Source organism: Pundamilia nyererei, unplaced genomic scaffold (assembly GCF_000239375.1).
Source record: "Pundamilia nyererei isolate P.nyererei 1_Seehausen unplaced genomic scaffold, PunNye1.0 scaffold00031, whole genome shotgun sequence".
Lineage (NCBI taxonomy): Eukaryota > Metazoa > Chordata > Actinopteri > Cichliformes > Cichlidae > Pundamilia > Pundamilia nyererei.
In genome coordinates this window covers 1,849,417-1,871,136 of record NW_005187432.1, presented here as the reverse complement: position 1 = coordinate 1,871,136, position 21,720 = coordinate 1,849,417, and the positions used below count along the sequence as shown (strand labels likewise).

The following is a 21,720-nucleotide window of genomic DNA, read 5'->3' as shown; positions in this document are numbered from 1 at the left end:
GGTCAACAGTGATCACTGACTGTTTTAGGAGCTTTTTGAGATCAAATAGAAGAAAATACATAACATTAAACATGTTAACAACACAAAAGCCATATTAAACGCAGACTACTTTAGGCCCGGAAGTAGGATTCGTCGCGTCATCACTTAACAACCGGATATCCTGGTGGCCTCTTGCATTACTCCTGGTGGTGGCTACACTCATCGTTTATTTACAGTCTACAAGATAAATAAGGATTATTATGACCTGTAAATCATGCAAAGCTACTTTACTAGATTCCAAAAATGAAATCGTCACACTGGAAAACTAACACAATAAAGTTCCTTTAAATTTTATTTAAAGACAAATATTGGGTCGACATTAGAGACCACAGCTATCTCGACATTAAGTTTCTTGAACAAGCTCAATACAAATTAATAGCATCTTATATTAATTGCTCTCGACCTTCTTTCAAAGACTTTGCGACCGGTCTGTTATAAATCTACCAAAATGTGATTACTTATGCAGCTTGAGTCATTTTGTCAGATTTGATAAAGCTCCTCCACAGCGGCAGAGGACATCGTCTAACTTGTTTCACTGGCTCCATTGTACTCTTCCCTGTGATAAGTAAAATTAAAAACTGATTGTGGGTCTTTTTCTTCTGGCCTGAACCAAAGCCTCTCTCACTGTGCCCTTTTTAGGTTAGTCGCTTTTATTTGAGAAGCAAACCATGAAAACAGTCATGAATGCACAGCAGATGCCTTTCGTGTGCTCCGGTCAAACTAAAGGGCTCGTCTTCTCTGGTGAAGAATTTCTGGCATCAAATTCACCAAGACTTGAATTCTCACATTGACTTTCACATGTTAAAGTCTGGTTTTAAGCTCACGTTCTGTCTACAAAGCATAATAAGGCTTTCTGGGATTCACAGGGAGTCACTTTGTTTCAGAGGCCATGAATCATCCTGACAGCTGATGCTCGATACACCAAAACCACAGAAACAACCGGATACGGCTTGCTGTTCTGTTATCCACTTAGAAACAAGCTGAGTGACCCGAGTAAAGCACATTCCAGCTTTAAGCATTTCAATCAAGTGGATTTTCTAATTCTCATAATGCAACAAGGAATGTTTCCTTTGACCTACTGCTGTTTATCACAGTCTGAGACTGAGCCAGCATACCACCACATAAAGAGTTCTTTGTGACTCCCATCAGCAAAATGCAGAGTAGCAAATAGGGCCATACATAGCTAACCTAATAGTATTAGTTGGGGCTGCCAAGCCTACCTCAGTGGACTCAGAAGTGGAGGATTTATTGATGGCGAGTGACTGCGAAGGAGCAGAGCTGGAGGTCGGCAGTTTGGGTGACTCTGCTGTGTCACCATTGGGTAGGACTCCATCAGCGAACCACACCCTCCTCTGCTCTCGTGAGACGGACCCTGAATGTCAAAGACACGCTGTCAAATTAAAAGCATCAATCGTAATTGTTTTGGTCAATGCTGAGATCACAATTATTTAATATGATTACACTGGGCTACAGCCAAAATTCTTTCAAAATAAATTAAGCCACACAAATGATTTTGTGGGGCTAAAACTGAAAAGGACACTTAAGGGTATTGGTTGACAAAAAGTTTTTAACTGAAACCTGGAATAACATAAATATAAAGGCACTTCGACCCCTGAATTTTGGCAGAAATGAGCCAACTGAAGTAGGTTGATGCCAATTTTCCTAAACTGTTCATCCAGTTTTATTATCAAGCATGAAATTCAACTGTCCAATTTTGAATCTTATGTCATCTCCATTTGAGCTTTTGACCTCTCCTCTGACCTTGGATTTCACCTTCCTCGCAGCAGGAAATCTGTGGTGCTTCAACGTGAAGTTAGAGGATTTTAGAGCATATTAAAATACATAATTTTTCAGTATGCTGTTGAAAGTAGACAGACACGTGGCGGTGGAGTGTTTGAGGCTGTGCAGCCTGACCTGTGGGAGGTCTGGAGGTCATACAGACTGAAAAATCACTTAGAAACATATCTGTTACTGTCCCAAGAACATGTTTTATGGCAGTTTGGCTTTTGAGCAGTATACACATTTTGTCTTTTGCTTCTTGTACAGCTGTTGATCAATTGATCAATTATTGTTGTATTATTGATCAATTATTTTGCAATGTAATAATCTTCTGTCTTCTTCATTTAAATGTATATATTCTCTGGACATTCTTTTTAATTTTTGTGTGATTATTTTCCACAAAACAGTTGCTCTTGTCTTTGAAAAGTGCTATATAAATAAATTGTTTGCCTACTAGTCGATTTATTTTAAGAAAGAAATGTAATTAAGTGGACTACCTTGGATTTTTAATTAAAATTTACTTGGGGGAGGAGGACATATGAATTTTATAGCTACCACTGCCTGATGTGGGGTGAATGTGATCATTTAGAAATGTAAACAGTTGGGAAAGTAGTGCACTGAGCCATAAAAATGATTATTTTGAAATAAACAGCACAATATATCGATTACATTACGATTTATATCGACTGTTAAAAGCTAAAACTGTCATTGAGATTTCTCTCACACACACACACACGCGCGCACACGCACACGCACACACACACACACACACACTCTAAATGAAATATCAGCATATAAGGAAAAATCTGCAGAGGTCAAAGTGTCACTTTCAAGGGTTACAAAAGATATTAGCATAAGAGTACTTTTATTCGCCGTAAAGGTCATACCCTCGTTGCCAGGCTGCTTCAGCACTCCCACGGGCACCATGACGGTTGGAGGGGGCGAGCTGAGCACCCCAGAGGCCTGAGCCTGCTGCAGAGGGGGGATGGTGGAGCAGTACTCAGCTGGGTTGTTGGGGTTTGGACTCTGATTGCTCGCAGCAGCCGGCGTCTCCCATGATTGAGCTGACAGAGAGAAAATGGCACCAGTAAACATTAGGAGTTGTCATGTGTTACATAAGTACACATACATTTTTCACACCAGGAGAATTCTTGGGGAATTTAGAAGACTTTCCTGTAAGCAGGTACTCCTTCATAGCACAAAATTCACAGGTGTTACTATTTTCTCTAATGAGGCCTGTAAGTCTTCACTTCAGCCTTAAAGCTGCTACAGCCTACAGCTGTGCTTCACCTCAGCTCATCAACGAGACTCTTTGACACTCTTTAAATCGCAGCACAAAACCCATCTGTTTACATTAGCATATCAGCTGTAACCATCTTGTTTTATACGTTTTACATTCATAGTGTTCTTGGATTTTAAATCTCTTTTAATGCTGTTCTTGTTCATTTTGTGTTTTAAGGTGACCTTGAATCCTTTGAAAGGCGCCAACGAACAACATTATTATTAAAACTCATTATTAAGTCATTAATCAGTGAACCTGGACTGACCTGCACTGATAATTAAAGTCATTAATATAACCCATTCCTTTCATAGCACGATGTGTCAAAATGTGTGCTGTAAACATGATTTATCTATACAGAAGCTGCGCCACATTAGAGATAAAATCAAACTGCTGCTAACTACTGAACCTTTGGACAGATCGCATTTTTATTCATTAAGAAGCTCTGATCAACTTCTCTTTGATCTTCTCTTTGCATGGTCAAAAACCGTTCGTGTTTCTGCTTCGTACCCTTTCCGTTTACACGCTTTGTTTTGTCGCCTCAAATCAGGTTTTCAACACACCTGTTCCTTTACTCTGTTTATTGAACCGATCTTTTTTTCTTCTGAAGCATTTACTGGATTACTTTTGCATAAAGCTGTGATGCTTTGTTTTGTTTTGCTGTATATTATGTCATGCACTGTTCCATTACAACTTGCTGAACTGGATTTCAGGCTTTTCAAAAGTTTTCAAACTTTGTGGTGCAAACGTCATGCAGAATTAGACACTTTATTCAGAACAAGTTTGGTTTTCAATTGGAAAGACTTTCTTTTTGGATTTGCAAACGCAGAAATAAACTATCTGCGAGTTTAGTGGCTCGCATTTCTAAAGCCAGGTGGCCCAGCCTTAGAGAACTTGTGTGTTGCTTATGCAATCTTCATAATGTGGAGAAAAATTTATAAATAAAAACAAATTGCTTTTTCCATAAGATCCCACGAGAGAGAAAGCACATCTTACCAAGTCCCTATTACTGTTTAATCTTGTTATTTATTCTATTATTAGTCTCTTATAAATTATTTCACTTTTATTTCTCCAATTCTTCTCTCTTTCTTAAAGCAAGTAATACTCCATGGTCTGTTTTTGTGTTCTGTAATTATGTAAAAAGAAAGAAACAAACTTCTAAGCGGAATTACACTGGAAAGTTGTATAAACACAGATGATTTTATATACCGCTGTCTACTGTGTGACTGCAAATAAAGAAAATGTAAAATTGGACAAAGGTTTTATCTGGACATACTAAATTCATTAAAAGGATACGGAGGAAACACTTAGCAATTTGCACCTCTAACATCTGATTTCATAAGTTGCAAAGAAGAAACCTTGCAGTACTTGCAATGATGCTCACCACTTGTCAGAGCAGAGTGACAGGTGACACAGACACGAGCCTCCTTTCTGTCCATGTACGTGAGCCTGCACTTCAGACTGCAACACGCCGCACAGAACACCTTAAAAACAACACGGAGAGACAGAAAAATAATCCACACCAGAATCCTACAAATGACCAAACCTCCAACATGACATCATCACCTTCAACGTAAAAATTATTATTATTATTTTTTAATTAAAGAACGTCCAGAAAGTTGTCATTAAATGTGCAGGAAATGTAGCGTTTTATGGACACTGATTTCATGTACTGAGCCAGCGCGTCAATGAGCTGCAGCTGCGTACACGACACTTTTCTTTCAATGGATTAGTACCTCATTACGTGTCATTTTCCAGTATCATGTACTTTAAATAATTAGACAGAGGGTAGATGATCCTTTTAATTTCAGAGCCACGCGGCACCATTATAATCTAGTTGTGGATCTAGCACTGTGGTGGAGGGTGCACCGAGGTTCCCGCTGCGCCTATTGTTTGCAGCCCCAGTGCAGGTGTTAGTATTACTGCAGTGCCAGCTCCCCCCTGCTCAAGTGGCAAGGAGCGTGTGTGATTTTGTTTACTACCATGGGAAATTAAGTAGCAGTCCGCCGATTTTTCCACTGCACTGTCAGCGACTGCATCTTCAGCTTAGAGCACAGTGCAGACAACCTGCTTTGTGTGTGTGGGTGGGCATAATGCTATAAAGCTACCTGCCCAACTATCAGCAAATAAATGCCTAAAGAGGAAAGCATCTATCACAGCCCTGCATTAAATTTACCTCCTTCATCTATCAAAGCTATTTCCACATGTTTTTCCATCTCGCCGTTTCTGTTTTTGCTTAATATTAAAACACTGCCTACTTTTGGTGCACACTTACGAGATTAATTAAACATCAAAAACAACATAATCACAGAGATACACTGTTGTGTAACAGCTCATTATAGCTAGACTGCTCTTTATGGGTTAGATTAGCACAGTTTTAGTACACCACTGACCTTGCCACAGGCCCTGCAGTGATGCCTCCTCTTGGTGAAGGTGAACTTGACGTCACATTTCATGCAGACTGGAGCCTGGGAGTCAGGCACCCACACAGGGGCGACCTCTCCCAGAGAGCTGGTAGGTTTCCTGCACAGAGCACCTTGTTGCCCTGCCTGGAGATCATTGTCTGGGCTCTCTGGGGGTATGAGGGATGGAGAGTGGATGATGCCCTCTCCATTCACGCTGACTGCACTCTGGTCAGTCCCGCCAGGCGACGTTTCGGAGGGTGTGCCTTTCCGGCATTGGTTTTCGAGGTTCTTGTTCTTGTTGGCGACAGACGGACTGAGCAGGTTCTGCACCTGGCCCGACAACGGCTGTGGGATCTGGAGCTTGAGGCTGACGGGCTGTTTGGGTCGGGCGCCTCCATAGGGAATGCTGACTGGCTGCAGCCGGTTGTTGAGTTTTGGTTGGATGCAACCCGATCCCCCCGCTCCTCCCTCGCCGCTTTCCTGCTTGCTCTCCTCCATTTCTTTCTCCTCAGTTACAGAGTCCTCTTTTGAGGGGACAGGAGAGGGGGAAACACCTTCCTCTAAACTCTCTTCCACCTCCTGAGGCTTAGAGCTGGTCTCCTGTTCCAAACCATTTGGAAGATTTGCTATTCTGTGGTGCTGGTCTACTTGTCCCTCTGGACCACATCTCCTTTCCTTCTCCAGCCCAACCTTGTCCGAAGGAGACACACCGTTCTCCTCCAACTCACACCCACTCTGAACAACCCTGCTTCCATTCAGGAGACTTTCCCCTTGCTCCTCTTTTAAAATTCCAGTTTGCGTTTCTAGGCCAAAGTCCTGTAAGGCAGCTGAACTGCCATCATCCCCATTTTGTGCCGTGTGTTCCACATTTGGGAGAATTTTCGTGGAGGGTATTTGTTCCTGTAATCCAACCTCAAAGCTGAAGCGAGTGTGACTGACAGACGAGCCTCCTCCTCCGGACGAGGCAGCTGTCTCTTCACGTTTAGTCTCCTGGCCAGAATCACCAAGCTGGATGTCTGCAGGAGAACTTATCTCTTTGCTGAGGGCACCCAGCTGTGGACTGGACAGGCAGCCATTCTCCACGTTGTCAGAGGCCGTCACAGGGGGCGGCGAGAGGTCGTCGGTGCCCACCAGTTTGCCGATATTGGGCTGGGGGAGGGGAGGGCTGTGGACGTCTGCCGGCCTCTCCTCTGCCCAGGATGGAGGTTCGGGACCAGGATGCCTTTTCGGATCAGCCCCTGAGGGAGGGGTGGAGGATGAGTCGGGGAGGGTCTTAAATGACAGGGGACTCTCCCGGGGGCTGAGGTCTGCGTGAGCCAACGCAGGGTTCAAAGAGAGCATGTGGGTTGGTGGGGCCAGGATCTGGGTCCACTTAGCATCTGAAAGAATGGGAGTGTCCGTCTCATCTGCAGAGAAAAAAGAAAAAAGGAAAATGAAAGACTGTATGGATCTCAGCAGAAGCTCTTTGAACGTATTTTAATGTACTCACAAATTATATCTACAACTTTTTTTTTTTTTTTTACGAAATCAACCAAAATATTAATGTCTAAACTGGTATTATCATCCTCATGTCAGAAAAATTGGTGCTCATGCTTGGTCTTATGAAGTCTGCACCATTTAATATCTATAAAGACATAAATTAATATTTGTCTTGATGTAGTCCCCTATTCCACTTTGCATTTGCCGGACACAACCATTTATCTACACTTTCCAAACAGCTTCCAATTTTCTGCTTAACACATGAAATGTGAAATACGAGGAAGTGGTTAGGAGATCATGAACCCTTGAACAGCCTCACAAGAACAGCCACAGAGAACTGATACAAAGATACACACTTCCAGGTGATCGAAAAAGCTATAAATGGCAGGAACAAAGCAGGGGATGAACTGAGAAATGAGGTTGGCATGGAGTGGGAAATTAGTGTGTGGATGGACTGGGAAATTCTGAGAAAGTGGGCCAAAATGGCTCGCTCGCCCCTGGGAGCCATCAGTCAAGCCGACATATAACTGCTGTGTAATACAAGTAGAAATTCTTAAAATATTTCTTTAAACCGACTTCCTCACACAGTCGGCCCTCGCCTCCATCCGCTGCAGTTCATGCTAAGCTGTTTCAGTGTGCAGCACACACACACACACACACACACACACACACACACACTTAATCTGCCAAGCTGGATCTCTGACAGAGGTCAAAGATAACCACACACAGACAAAATACACACCAAGTTCACAGTAACATTAAACTCTACTTTATGCCCATGGATCTGCAGGACTTTAGAAGACAAATTTAGAAGAAGAGCCATCCTTTTTTTCCCCTATAACAGGCATTTGTGCTGGAATGCTGAGAGAATGCAGATACACAGCTCAGTAATGCAGTGTTTACTTCACAATTACCATAAATAAACTGTGAAATCACGGAGTCTCCAAAAAGGCTCCGACACACTTTTGGGATCATTAAGTGTGATGAAAACAGCCAACCCTCCTGTCTTGCACCAGTTACACGATGTCTCAAAGCCTAAGGGAAATGGGAAATTCAATTAATCCTATCCCCTCGTGGCCCGCCCTCAATCCCCACCTGTGAATGTTACTCAGACTTAATGGGCGGTGGCTGATTTTCTGACACCTTGATGATTTACTCTCAGAGGTTGTGCAATGGCACGCTGACAGCAGCTCTTCCTTTTCTGTTCGCCTTTCCTCGTCCGCAATGACTCACCGCTTGTCCTCGTCTGCTGTCTGCATCTATTAAAGCTCACCTTCGTTCTGCTCGAACTCGTCCAGCACCTTGTCCAGGTTGAAGGCCTCGGCCTGGAAGTAATTCTCCATGGGTCAGGAAGCTCCACCCTGCTGACGGCCGTGTGAACCTAAGAGCAGCAGCAAATGTGTCCTCAACGCCAGAGTCTGTCACATTTCCATACCGTATGTAAATGCCTCGCACGGCCAGAATCATATCTCCTTTCTATATCCTCTCCTCACTCCAATATCATTTGACTGAGGAGAAACAGCCTCTCCAACTCCCTTTTCTCTCTCCTCATTTCCTTCCCAAGCAGTTCTCTCTTTAATGATTACTCTGAGGTCACAGGGATAATGACAGAGACATGTGGGCATGGTCTAAATCTTTCTGATTAGCAAATTTCCCAACTGAAGCTGACAGTCAGGATATGAAGTAGCCAAACTGACTTCAATGTAAGGAAAGGTGTTTCAATGTCCCTTGTGTCTATTCTCCTCATTTTTAAAGAGAGCAGGCCCGTCCTATCAGTGTTGCTACATTAAGACTTAAGCTTATTTTCAAAATTAATAAATCTGACAACCATTTGTCTGCTTTTTTTTTTTTAACTGCCAAACTCTGGACATCAATTAGTCAGGAAGAACGGTAGGTGGTTTCCACAGTGACAATGCTGCAGTTTGCCAAAGGTTTGCGTCATTAAAACCATGTTTGATTACTGTGCGTTTTTAATATTGCACAGTAAACACATTTCAAGCTCTGTGAGATGCAGATGCAGCATGCAGTGTTTGTTTTGCAGATATCTGTGACAGAAAACTTCAACTCTGGAGTACCAAAAGTGCCGAGAGGTGAGGGCATAGAGGTAGACTTTAGCAAAAAAGGTGTTGCAGTTGTCAACTTTAGAAAGGATACCGAGTCTTTTAGATCTGAGGATCTTCAGAGCAAGGAAATACTCTCTAATTTGCTCATAGCTTGTTAATAATGCAAAATGAAGCTTTCAGTGTTACAAACGCTGTGAGTCTAACCCAGAGAGTAACGCGTTTAACATGCGAGTCATGCAGACAAAATATTTTGTTCATTTAAAGCCACAGGCCTGTACTTTGAAGCAGGATTTGGGGCTTTAGTGAAGTATCTTCAGGTTTAATCTTTGCTTTTTAGTATTACAAAGGTGGTTTACTTTGCATTGCCATGGTAACTCATGCTGCATACCTAAGCAGGTTAGGTGTGCAGGTAAATTTAAAAGAAAAAAAAAGAAAAAGAAACCACAGCTTGTGCCTGTTGTAATATTACTTGGTAACACTGGAGTTCTGCTTTAAAGTGACAAGCCTGGGAAATGTTTTGAATGATAGCAGAAAAATAAAATTAAAAAAAACAAAACAAAAAACAGGTAGTTGGGGTTTATTTTCCATTTTATCTTCTTTGTTTATGATTTTATTTAATTGTTTTAATAGGACTTTTTCATATTCTCTGCACTGCTACTCTAACAGTTTACACTTATTAAGCTGAAATCATAAAAAAGCATGCAAATGTATATCAGTCATGTTTTACACCTGCTTTGCACTGTCACATGTTGTGAATCACAAACCCTAAAATCCATTTGAAAAGTAAAGCCTGTATAAACACTTCATCTTCATCACATCTGTCAGTCCTCACCTGCACAGAGGTCCTCCTCAGCAGTCCCAGGTGATATTTTTTCCCCCCTCTCTCTCTCAACAGGTTTCAGTCTTAGTTCTCAGCTCACCCAGTCTGGCAAGCGCCCAGCGCCCACACCTGAGATAAGGAGAGGAAACACTATTCAGTAAAGTGCTGCTTATCAACTCATGTGCCAAAAAAAAGAAAAAGAAAAAAAAGATGCTGTCTAACTATTATACAGCGAGTAAGGTTACCGCTGAAGTTACACTTCTCGTGTTTTCCCCCTGTAAACATGTGCTTGGAGAACTGTGGCGTCACACTCACAGTTTGCATTAAACATTTTTAAAAAAGGAGCTAATAACAACACATTTACAAAATTGCACACTGATCAAGGTGTACTGGGCAATGCTAGCTAATAGTCTAGTACTTGTGAAAAGGTCTGTCACTATATTTAAAAGCAATAAAGTCCAATGCAGGATATTAAAAGGAGAAAGAGAGAGACTCGTTTTAATTCATCTCTGGCTGCAATGCTTCTGTGCTCCACTTGAAATGAGCCTGTGGCTCGGGCAGCTCCAAAAAACAGAGTGACAGGGAACCAAGTGATGCAAAGACACCGTGTTACTTAAGGGTAACCGGTGTTTTGGTCTTGAGACAGGAATCTGTGTGACAAAGTTTGGGCAAATAAGTGAAAATGGAGCTTGTTTCCAAGCTGCACTCTGTTAACAAGCCAGATCCATCTGTTTCTTAACCCTGTCATGGGGTCAAGAGCTGGCGTACAGGTTTACAATCTATCGCAGGGCTAGCACGCAGACTACCAATCTTGCTCACATTTCTAACTATGGCAAATTCTCACCAGTTAACTTAATATGCTTCCTATGTGGACTGTGGGAGGGATCCAGAGAACGCAGAGGGAACTCAATCAAGAACAACATGTAAATTTCACAAAGATGGGACCCAGCTGGTGGTGGATTCATTGGCTGTATTGCTGATTTAAGTTAACGTCCACACTGAAATCTTACCCAAGTTGACAAGATTAAATATTTGAGCCTATGGGCTGTAGAGTACATCATGTCTTCTTAAAAACATAGCTCCAAGGGGTAATAGACAGTACTAATAACAAGCTGGAGAGGCCAAAAATAACAACTGAATATTTTGGAGGAAAAAAAGTCAGTGCAGCTCTTAATTCTTTTTTTAAATGAAAGCCTCATCCAACGCAGGAAACAGTTGGACCCTGAAAAGGGGTCGATTAGTTAACAAGCGGATACTTTATTATGCTCATAAAAAGGGAAGCTACACATCAGACAGCTTAGTGTTCACATTCATGCTGCTACTCTCTTAGACTAAAGCTAATAAACAATACCCAGCAACGGCCGATCACCATGTATGCTATGCTGCACATTATTATACGCATTGCCCATCAAAGCCTGACAGGGTAATCAGAGCTATGAATGGACAGCAGCTGAAGCCTGTACAGTAAACCTGCCCCATGTGTCCTTGCTGACGAGGAGACCTTGGAGCGAGGATGTAATTTGGTGCGGCTGCAAATGAGTAACAGCCAGGTTAAACTTCAGGGTCATCCTCATAAGGACAAACGAAACCACGGATTACACCAGAGACCAAATATTCCACAGGGCCAAGGCCTCGCAGAAATGAGCAGAGTCAACATATTTCCCGCTTAGTTTAAGATGCAAGTGGGGGCATGACGTCAGCACAAAACCGTAAAGGCACCGGACAGGAGCGTAAACATGGAATATGGATGTGGGATTGTACCATTTCAGAAGAACAGGGCTGACGGAGGTTATCACGGCTACAAACAGGAGTCAACTGAGGTAGTGCTGCTGGAGCTCACCAGAGGTGCTTTCCATTACTTTTCTGAGAAAGTGGTGAAAAACTGAAATATTCACAGCCAGTAAAAACAAACCGAACAATACAAGTTGTCAGACTGACATTTAAAACACGATGAATGATTCAATCAACTTGTGCACTGCATGCTTAAAAACACTCCACAGCTGCAGGGCGGTGAAAATTTTCTCTAAACTCATATGCCAAAATTCTTGAAAATGAACACCCCCCCCCCCAAAAAAAAACAACAACAAAAAAACAAAAAGCTAATACATGATCGAGTCCAGAGCTTTCCTGACAGAAAGAGGAACAGGGCTTTATTCCATGCCTTTTGTGCAGCTGAGTCGACTGAGTATTGGGGGCTTACTTTCTAACATTTTAGGGACTTTACTTTGGAATACAAAGCTCCTGAAAGCGAATGTTACTCTGAGCTAATGGTATACAAACAATCCACTCTGGACCCTTTTCAAGTCAAGAGGTTAAAAATGGGCAAATAGCTCAAAGTCTCTTTGATCTGATGGAAAATGATGCGTTCAGGTAACTTAAATGATTTTATACTTGTGGGGAAAGCGCCACGCAAGTTAAAATATTGAATAAAAAGTGAACAAACTGAAATATTAGGTTGTACTACATGGTGCTTGAGTTTTTACAAAATTTAACAGCCTGCAGGACTTTGATCAACACTGATTATAACAGCATGCAATTCATAGCCGATGGCTTTATTTACTGGTTTGAGAATTGTCTGATTTAAAAAGAACATTAAACAAGAGTTAGACATTTCATTTTCATACTATTACTACTACTATATGCTACTGAATTTTGCTAGACCCTAAGAAATACTGAGAATCAATAAACTTATCTGCATAATCTCAACAACTTCTTTTTTGAGAATCATTTTTATTACGCATTTCTTTAATGTAAGCCATATTGACTAGTTTTTCGAATAACTGAATCAAAAATGAGCAAAACAAAAAAAAAAAAAAGCTAGAGACATAGACTGTATAAAAGAAATGGACACATCCACAGTGAAGAGGTTGTTTACTTTAGTCAGGCAAAAGTGCCATGTTTTTACTGATTGTTTGATTTAAGGCATGATTTAAGTAGGCATGTCACCAAAACCAGTACTTACTGTAATAATCGATATCGCAAATGTGACAGCACTTGGAGTTGTGCGTGTTCACCAGTATAGTGGAAGTTTTGGTATTGCATGTGAGCTTGTCAATCACAAGGTAGGTCAACCTTAAAGGACACTCTGCTGTATTGTCCTTCCATTGAGCGCTGTAATTTACAAAGAGAACACCATTCTGTATGAAATAAGACATCAGCAAAGTTGACAGAGGTCAAAGTTGAGGGGTGTCAAAAATTTTATACAACCAGACTTCTTCAAATAAAGGAGTCAACCTCCTGTTGGCTACTAGAAAGAATGCAGATGCGCTATAATCCACCATCTTTTATATAAAGTCTATAGCTGGAGGCTGTTGCTGGACACCAAAGTAGCATCAGCAAGACAAAGAACAAAAAAAAAAGGTGAAGTTTAAAAGGAAAAATTACAACTAAAGCGTGTGAGGTGATTCGCTTTGGAGAGCAAATTATCTTCATACCTCCTGCTCTGACCGCTGAACTGAAGAAACATCTAAGCACCAAGTCTTAACCTCAGCCAACCTCTGCATCGTTTTCCCCAGGTGAGAAGTTTCCCTCCTAATGAAAGACTTCTAAAACCGTCTTACACTATAAAAGCATCCAGTGGAGCTGTCGTAAACACATACACACTCACACAGACACGCCTCCATAAGGACAGGAGCCCATCCCTGATTAAGATTTAATTACTCTGCAGAGGCGTTGAATAATGCATCTTTAGTCAAAGTGCATGAACAAGTCATATTTTTAGACATGTAAACTCAGAAAGATGCTTCAGAGGAGGCATATGTGCATGAAATGGTGTCAGTCAGAGAGGAAAACAGTCCTGCAGTAACAAATTCTTAAGAACATGTTGTGTACAAACATGCTGCAACTCATCAAAAACCATCAAAGAAGAAAACGTGTGATGCCGCCTACAGTAAAGCAAGAATATCGAGATTGTGCATGATAGAACAGCTCAGCTGATAATTATTATAACCCCTCTGTGAACAATACACTAATGATTTATTTGATAGGGAGGCCACAACACTGTGTTTAAATTTTCTTTGGCTAATGCACATCTGTGGTTTTAAAATCAGTGCCTCATCAATAACTTGACAGACTGGCATGAAATGTAAAACTAATCTATTCTGGAATAAACCTCAATAATAAACTCGATACACAATATATTTAAATGTTATTTACTCTCTCATTTAAACAGCGTGCTGTTCATTTTTAAATGTCTTGTTTTGTCCGAACAAAAGTCCAAAACCAAAAAAACCCAATCCAAACACTTTTAGCTCCATTCTCACTACCTTTAAGACAGGTTTCCTCTGATTGGCTGCCCCTTGTAAACAAAAGATTTGAACTGCAGGTGGGTGGAGCTTTCCTGCTTATATACCAGGGGTGGGCAACTCCAGGCCTCAAGGGCTGGTGTCCTGCAGGTTTTAGATCCAACACAGCTGATTTAAATGACTAAATGACCTCCTCACCATGTCTTGAAGTTCTCCAGAGGTAATGAATGAACTCATCATGTGATTCAGGTGCGTTGACCCAGAGTGATATCTAAAAACTGCAGGACACCGGCCCTCGAGGCCTGGAGTTGCCCACCCCTGTTATAGATAGATCTTACGAGCCTGTTTGAAACGGATTGCTTACAGCAGACTGGAGGCAGGGCAGCACAATAATGGTTTGTATCATAATCTTAATTATTTAACATGTTTATTCAATCAATCAGTTTTCTTTTTAACAAGATTTTATTTCATTTGAAATAGAATAATTATTTTAATTATTACCTAAACAGCCTATCACTCAAGGGTAACCACTGATCTGTCTTTACCGCAGGATGTCTGAGGCCGGCAGTGCAGACTGAGGCGACGGGAGGCAGTGTTGGCAGTGAACAGCAGCCACAGGGAAACGGTCAACTGGCACACCCCACCAAAAATGTAAGAACTGTGTGATATTTCATGACGGCAACCATTAATAATCCTTCATATTCAACTGAAAGTGAGAGAATTTTCTAGATCAATGTTACTAACTTAGGGCTCTCTTTGAGTCATCTTTGTTAGAACTGAACTAAAGAGCAAATGAATCTAAACCTTTAGAGGGGTGGAAGCGCACAAGTGTAAAGGAAAGGTGTGAGCTTTGTACTACAGCTTTGTATTGATCATGAATGCAAATCAGTAACCGTTCCTTCCAATTTATTTCATTGTCATAACTGCTGGTCATCAAAATCAGTTGAGATTAAAAGTCGAATTAACTGCCCAGCCCTAGCTGAAACTTTGGTTAAGCTCAATACGAGCACACGTACCAAACAACTATTTTTAAATCGAGCAACCAGCAGCTGATCTCCAGGCTCACTCCAACAGTCACGCTCCAGTGTCAGCCAGACATGCTAATATTGAAGTGGCCCATCAGGCTACTAACATGATAAACCATACCCGACTGGACCTGCCTGGCACGGCAGCCAAATTAAATAAGACAAGGGCATAAACAGCGAGGAAGCTCGGACATACCAGAATGCTAAACAGTTCATTAGGTCCACGCAATCAGAACAACGACTCCTGTATCCTGTTGTTATTTCCTGAGAGGGAGCAGCATTCGCTTCCTCGCCAATGAGGTGGATATCCTCTACAATCATTAGTGTAATCAGACATTTATGTTTTGGTTATACACAAGCTTTGGACTATTTCAATATTTCATGGGTTACTACAAGTATATTTCTAACAATTTTGTGTTACATTTGTGGCTATTTCCTGAATGTGTGCACATAAATGTCCTCTACTCTCCACATTTTATGAGCAGGCCCTTTAATTGGTATGACGTGCACTTCACATGTCACACCAATTAAAAGACCATGAACCCATTACTAACAGCATTTAAGTCCAACAGGATTTAGGTCACTCATTGGCATGGGCTCCTTAAATATTAGTTGCTCATTATTAAAGTTATCATTTCCACACGCGTTTCCCTTACAAGTCTGTTAAAAAAAAAAAAAAGTCTGTGCCTGTAAGCCAAAAGTTACTCAAGAGTAAAATTGGTGTTTTTGCCATCTGAACCCTGAGAATGACCCAAGATTTCCTGGTGAAATTAAAAATAAATGTCCTCCATAAATGTTTCTAAGTGTTCAGACTTGGTCACAGCTCATTAAGTATTTAAGGGAGTTTGACGGCAAACGGTAACCCGGTTAGAAGCCATCGCTGATGGCTGCATTCATGCGTAAACAGACCAGTATCGCAAATTGATGTAAATGATTTAAACACAAAATTGTCTTTATAAGCAAAAGAAAATGAAAAAAAAATTAAATAACTTCTTTCTTCCTTATCATTTTCTTGGCTGAATATGAAGCCCTTGCCAGCTCCCACTGGTTTAAGGCAGAGTATATTAATCATCAATCATAAACTACAGTCCTAATTGCATTCAATTATGCACAGACTTTCTATTTCTTGGTTCAAACTTTGACCTTTTTTTTTGGGGGGGTAACTGCATACATAAGCACAATCAGTCTGCAAATAGTGTGCATTAACTTACTTAACATAAGTCTGTGCATTTTCCTAGTATTTGTGGCCATTTAATAACTCGCATTGAAAATCTGTCTCCTTTTGTCCATCGCAGAAAGAAAGATATTATAGTCTTATACTGACATAATTTTTCAGTACATATGTAGATACAAAAACCCCCCAAAACTTTGCTTATTTTTTGGTATTGGAATGTTGTTCTGACAAAATGAAACATTTAAATTAGAAAAAACAAATTGGAATGTCTGACAGACATTTTTACTGTCCAAGAATAAAAACACAGAGTTAGGAATTAACATTAATGTCTCTTTTAAAACTTTAAAATCTAAGCTCTCTTGTAATTTATTCAAGTGGTCTTCAGGAATAGTTCTCCAGGCTTCTTGAAGGACATCCAAAGCTCTTTCTTTGCATGCTGGCTGCTGTTTGTTCTGTTCTCTATCAAGATGATCCCTCACTGCTTCAGTTCTCTAGGAAGGCCAATCCATGACAAGATAATGTTCCATTGTGTGTTTTTCTATCCAGCTATTCTTTTATTGCATAAGCAGTGTGTTTGGGATCATCGTCATCCTGAAAATGAAGCTGTTTTAAAGATGATCTTGCATAGAGGATCAAAATCTGATGTTACTTTTTTACATTTGTAATTTCTTGAACTTTGACAAAATCTCCAACACCATTGGCAGAAATACAGCCCCAATCCACCACAGAGCCTCTGCAGTGCTTTACAGATAACTCTGTAGACACTTGTTGTTCTAATTCTCTTCCCAACTCCTTTGTACACACTGACGAAGATTTGAACCAAAAACACCAAATCTGACTTTTAGTCATCACTGAATAATTTCACCCATTTTCAGACCAGTTCCTGTCTAATTTGCTATACTGTCCACAGAGATCATTACAGAAGTCTTCAGTGAGCAGTAGATGGATCAACTGAGGAGCCAGATGCATTTCTAATGTCTTCTGACAGGTCTTTGCTGGATTTCCCATTTCTTAAGGACATGAAGACCTTGTTGGTCAAAAATACTATTTTGTGTAGTCAAACTGTGTTCTCTTGGGTATTTTTTGTAAATTTAAGTAATGAAAATGGAACAACTTATGTGTCTTTGTGACAGGCTGCCCATAAGCTGCATAAAAATAGAATTTAAAACTGGGTCTTTGCCAAGTTGTCTTATGTGTAGACAACACTGCTTCACCTCTTGAGTTAGGGGTGTTTTTTACATTGGAATAAATAATGTCAGTGTTAAGTGGCTTAACAAACCAACAAGCAAACAAAAATATTCTTCTGAAAACGGTCAAATATAAGAACTGGACTACAATGAGTGAAAAAGCAGGCAATGTCCAGAGAAAAACTCTGAAAAACCTTCAGAAAGACAGGAGAATTATTGCTCAAGATCACTTGAAACGCAGGCTCCTTCTAAGCAGTATAGTACATTACTATAGATTAGTATTAGTAGTAAATTATAAGTAGATTAGCATAAATTCATCCTCAGGGAGGGATTAATTTTCCATAGCAAACATGTACATGACACAAACAAGTAGGACATAACATTTTGTAAAAAGAAAACACTGAATGTATTTATTATTTATTATTATCTGCAACTATATTTTTAAATAAGAAGTGTAATTTTTATTACTTGCCTTTGAAAGTTATGGTTAGGCAAACAATAGGTGATTGGCCAAGACTTTTAATTTACAGAAACTAAAGAAAACAGGCTGCCCTTTTCACACTGTTAAAGTAATCATGAAAATAATCAATGGATGAATCAAGAGTTAGAATGATATTTATCTGGAGCTGTGAGATTAACCGGCAACTCTGGATTTGGAGAAACAAAAAAATGTAAATGTTATAAATCATTAAATAAATAAAATAAAAACGCGTTGAATTTCCTATTATTTCTGATGCTATAAGAATTCCCAGGACTACGATCTCACATCCTGAGAAACAATGTTTTTAGCTCCACATCCAGCACCGCCGTGTTCCAGACGCCGTCTACTGAGGGTGAACACAGGAAACCTCAAGTGATCGCTTCCTCTCTTTAAGAATAGACTGACATCACTTTCTACCAGCATGATCGCCAAACTGAGTGACACATTATTATGTAATGTGTGCTATGCTTAACGCCCAAGCTGGAAGTACACTGGGAGTTGTCCTACCTCCTCCTTCTACTCCTTTAAGCTTTTTTTTTCTGACAAAATAAATAAAAGCAAAAACACATAAAAGGAAAACATGCCACAGGTTTGTATCCTCTGAAAGGTCATGCTCGCTTAAAAATAAAATAATTTCTTTGACAGGAGAGGTTGAAAAAGTTAAATCCCCTGAGATTTACCTTCAGGAGGAAAGAGGAAAGTAGCTGTCCTCCTGTTATAAAGAGCTACTCTGCTTCACAGAACGTGTCAGAAGCTATTACGAGCTTCCTTTCTCCCTCATGTTTGATCTACATTTAACCACCACTACAAAGAAAGAAAAATCAGCACAGGGAGACTGGCTGCTGGTCTGCCATTGGGGAGACTTGTAATTCTTTCTGAAAGCATACAGTAACCTACATCTGGGACGTCTCTGCACACATGAGAGCCCGTCTCTACACGGGCGTCTGTTGGATCAGTTGAATCACACATCCTCACTGGGATTTATAACCACCTGAAGATGAAGTGGGATATCTTTATGCTTCATGGGAAAAAACTAATTTCACATTAATATTGCCAAATACCATCTAGTACCATTTGATTAATAAATATACGTTAAGATATGTGGTGGTGATGTGGCTTTTTCTTTGGTCCCAAATTCATTTTTTAATTTGCCATTGCTGATGACTATTCAAGGTGCCCCTGGGACAGGCCTACTTCTGGATAAATCCACGTCCAGGCCTGGACTAAAGTCTGGACAGCAAATGCAAAAGTCGCATCAGCAAGAAACCTGATAAAGTTTGTTTGGACTAAACTACCATAGATACAAAACCAACTCAATGACAAGCTGTATTATTTCCTCTTTTAAGCCAACCTTCTTCTAATTGGCTGTCCCTTTCAAACAGACAGACTGTGGGTGGAGCTTCTGTTCTCAAAGCTAGCACTTTGCGCCTGAGATGACGAAATTAGGCATATCTGCTCCTGCTGGCATCAAAGAGAGACAAAACTACCTGAAACCGAGCATGCAGAGCAGTGTGAAGCCTGAGCTTTTCGCTGACAGTGGTTTCTTGTATATACAACACTGACATTATTTCATTACTTCACCTTTTCCATTTTTGAGCATTTGTAATATGCACATCCACTCACATAACAGTGGCAAAAAAAGGATATTCATAATGGGTCCCCTTTAAGAGACTACTCACTGACATAAGAGGTCAGTAATTCAGGGAGCTGTAAAGAAAGGGACTTGTGTTGCAAATATTTTGCACCAGACCATGTTTAAATTGCTCATCATCAGCAGATAGATAAGAGAGGACTTTGACATAGAGCAGAGCATTAATCAAAATCCAGTCTAAATGTTATTATAACCCCTTTTTAAATTTAGTTTTCAACTATTTGGTAACCTGAATTTCTAGCACCCACCAGAGAGGTTCAAGCCAGCACCAAAGGGAAACCCCTTGTATTATTAAAATCTATTAGAAAGTGCAAGGAATTTATTTTATAAGGCATAATATCATTTTTTAAATGAAATTGCCAGGATAAAAGATACGGATCACTCAAAAAGGATCCTAGTCTTTATTGTAGATGTGCACTTGTGCAGAGCAGGTAGACGACCATTTGATTAGCTTATAAAATCATAAGTAGCACTGTTCAACCTGAGAAGCATAACTTACCTAATCAAAACGTTTAAAAAAAAAAAAAGTTATCCTAGCTGAACTGCACATTTTTTTAATGTATTCCGAGTTGATTTTGAAATTCTTGACTATCCAAGACCTGGACAGAAGCAAAGAGACCAAATACAAAAGGTGTAGCACCAGGAAAGCTCACCAAACCAACCCTTGAGAGCGCATAGATGACCACTTGCTTGGATTATGCAACCATAAGTGGCACTGTGGCTGTGCCTGCAGGCCAAACACACCCTCGCTGGATGAAGATCACTCTCAGGTAGACTGGGAAAACACATGGAAAGCTACTCTGTGTCATTAAAAGAAGGTGGGTTAAACTGGTGCAGCTACACGACAGCAGCGGTGAAGTGTTTGTCTATTTGTTTGTTAACTTGGGTAGTTGTATTAGCTGGCCAGCTAGCTGAATTAAACCAAATTCACAAAGGCCACGAGTTAAGTTTCCAAAACAATTCTGACCCATTCGTCTTAGCAGTGTGGCAAAAACTGAGATTTTAGGCGTCAAATAATAGCACTTAACAGCAGCTGGCTGTACTGGAGAAAGCCCTAAAGATTGAGCGGGCAGTCGTGCGCCGAGTGACGGGAGAGACTTGCTGCTCTGGCGGACACTCACGCCGTCACTGAGTCGGTGGGTTCCGTTGCTAACGGACAGTCATAACGGTTAATAGAAACCATAAAAAGCCTTCCTCCTCACATTAAGTCACCCACACCAAAGTATTTTCCTCCTGTCGCACTGCTATCAACCTCACTGGCTGTCTATCCGCAGCTCGCAATGTAAAGGAGAGCGCGTTGTGTAATAGACGTAAGATATAGTGTTACCGTAACGACACCTTCTCCATATTCCTCACCGTTTATCCACCAAATAAGCCAAAAAAGATAGCACCGCAGCCGTCCACGCTCACTTGGGCTGCATCGATAGTTGGCGTTGCAATGGCGGTTTTGTAAACGTTGGAGCAACAGCAGACCCGTGAAATGTCACGAAAACAAATCCAGTTACTCACCGGAGGAATCCTCATCTTTACGTAAAGTCCCGCGGAGCCCCTCCGTTAGCATCCGCCATACCTGATCGTCTTTCAGAGCTATTTTTGAGTATCCGTCTCGCGTAGACCCACCACCGCCTGCCTGCCTGATTCAAACAGTCGGAAAGTAAAGCTTCTAGTCTAGCGTAGTTGTGCGACAGCAGCACTCAAGGATCCCTCCCCCAAGGTTTAATACTGGGGAAAAGAAGGAGCAGCGATAAGTCAGCCAAAATGGATATCCTAAACTACCGGTTTTCAAAATAAAACGCAAAGCATCTCCCTTAGAGATTACATTATAACACCAAGAGAAAAACTGTGAATGCAGATCTAATTAATTTGGACATCATCATTACATTTCTTTAGTTATTTTTTTTGTTTCAAACTGCTTTATAAAATAAACACACCAACCAAAATTATAATTACTATGTTTACCTTTAAGAAAAACAAACAATTCGGTCACAGATAATATATCGATTAAAACAACCCATCTTTTTGATGCTGTAACAGCAAAGTGTGTACGTTTTACGTGTAAGTTGTTATTGTATTATTTTATAACTAGATAAACAA

The 21,720-nt window shown here is 40.6% G+C and overlaps 1 protein-coding gene across 1 annotated transcript in view; it reads right to left on the bottom strand.

Moving 5' to 3' along the window:
- zfyve9a (zinc finger, FYVE domain containing 9a) overlaps positions 1 to 21,408 on the bottom strand; it is a 35,333-nt gene extending 13,925 nt beyond the window's left edge. The window contains exons 1-7 of the mRNA XM_013909771.1: positions 21,136 to 21,408; positions 9,877 to 9,993; positions 8,255 to 8,362; positions 5,491 to 6,908; positions 4,482 to 4,581; positions 2,706 to 2,882; positions 1,260 to 1,411 (exon numbers count right to left, since the gene is read on the bottom strand). Coding sequence (XP_013765225.1) covers positions 1,260 to 1,411; positions 2,706 to 2,882; positions 4,482 to 4,581; positions 5,491 to 6,908; positions 8,255 to 8,324 — 1,917 coding nt within the window. The 5' untranslated portion in view covers positions 8,325 to 8,362; positions 9,877 to 9,993; positions 21,136 to 21,408. The remainder of the gene's footprint in view (positions 1 to 1,259; positions 1,412 to 2,705; positions 2,883 to 4,481; positions 4,582 to 5,490; positions 6,909 to 8,254; positions 8,363 to 9,876; positions 9,994 to 21,135) is intronic.
- Between the last annotated feature and the right edge of the window lie 312 nt (positions 21,409 to 21,720).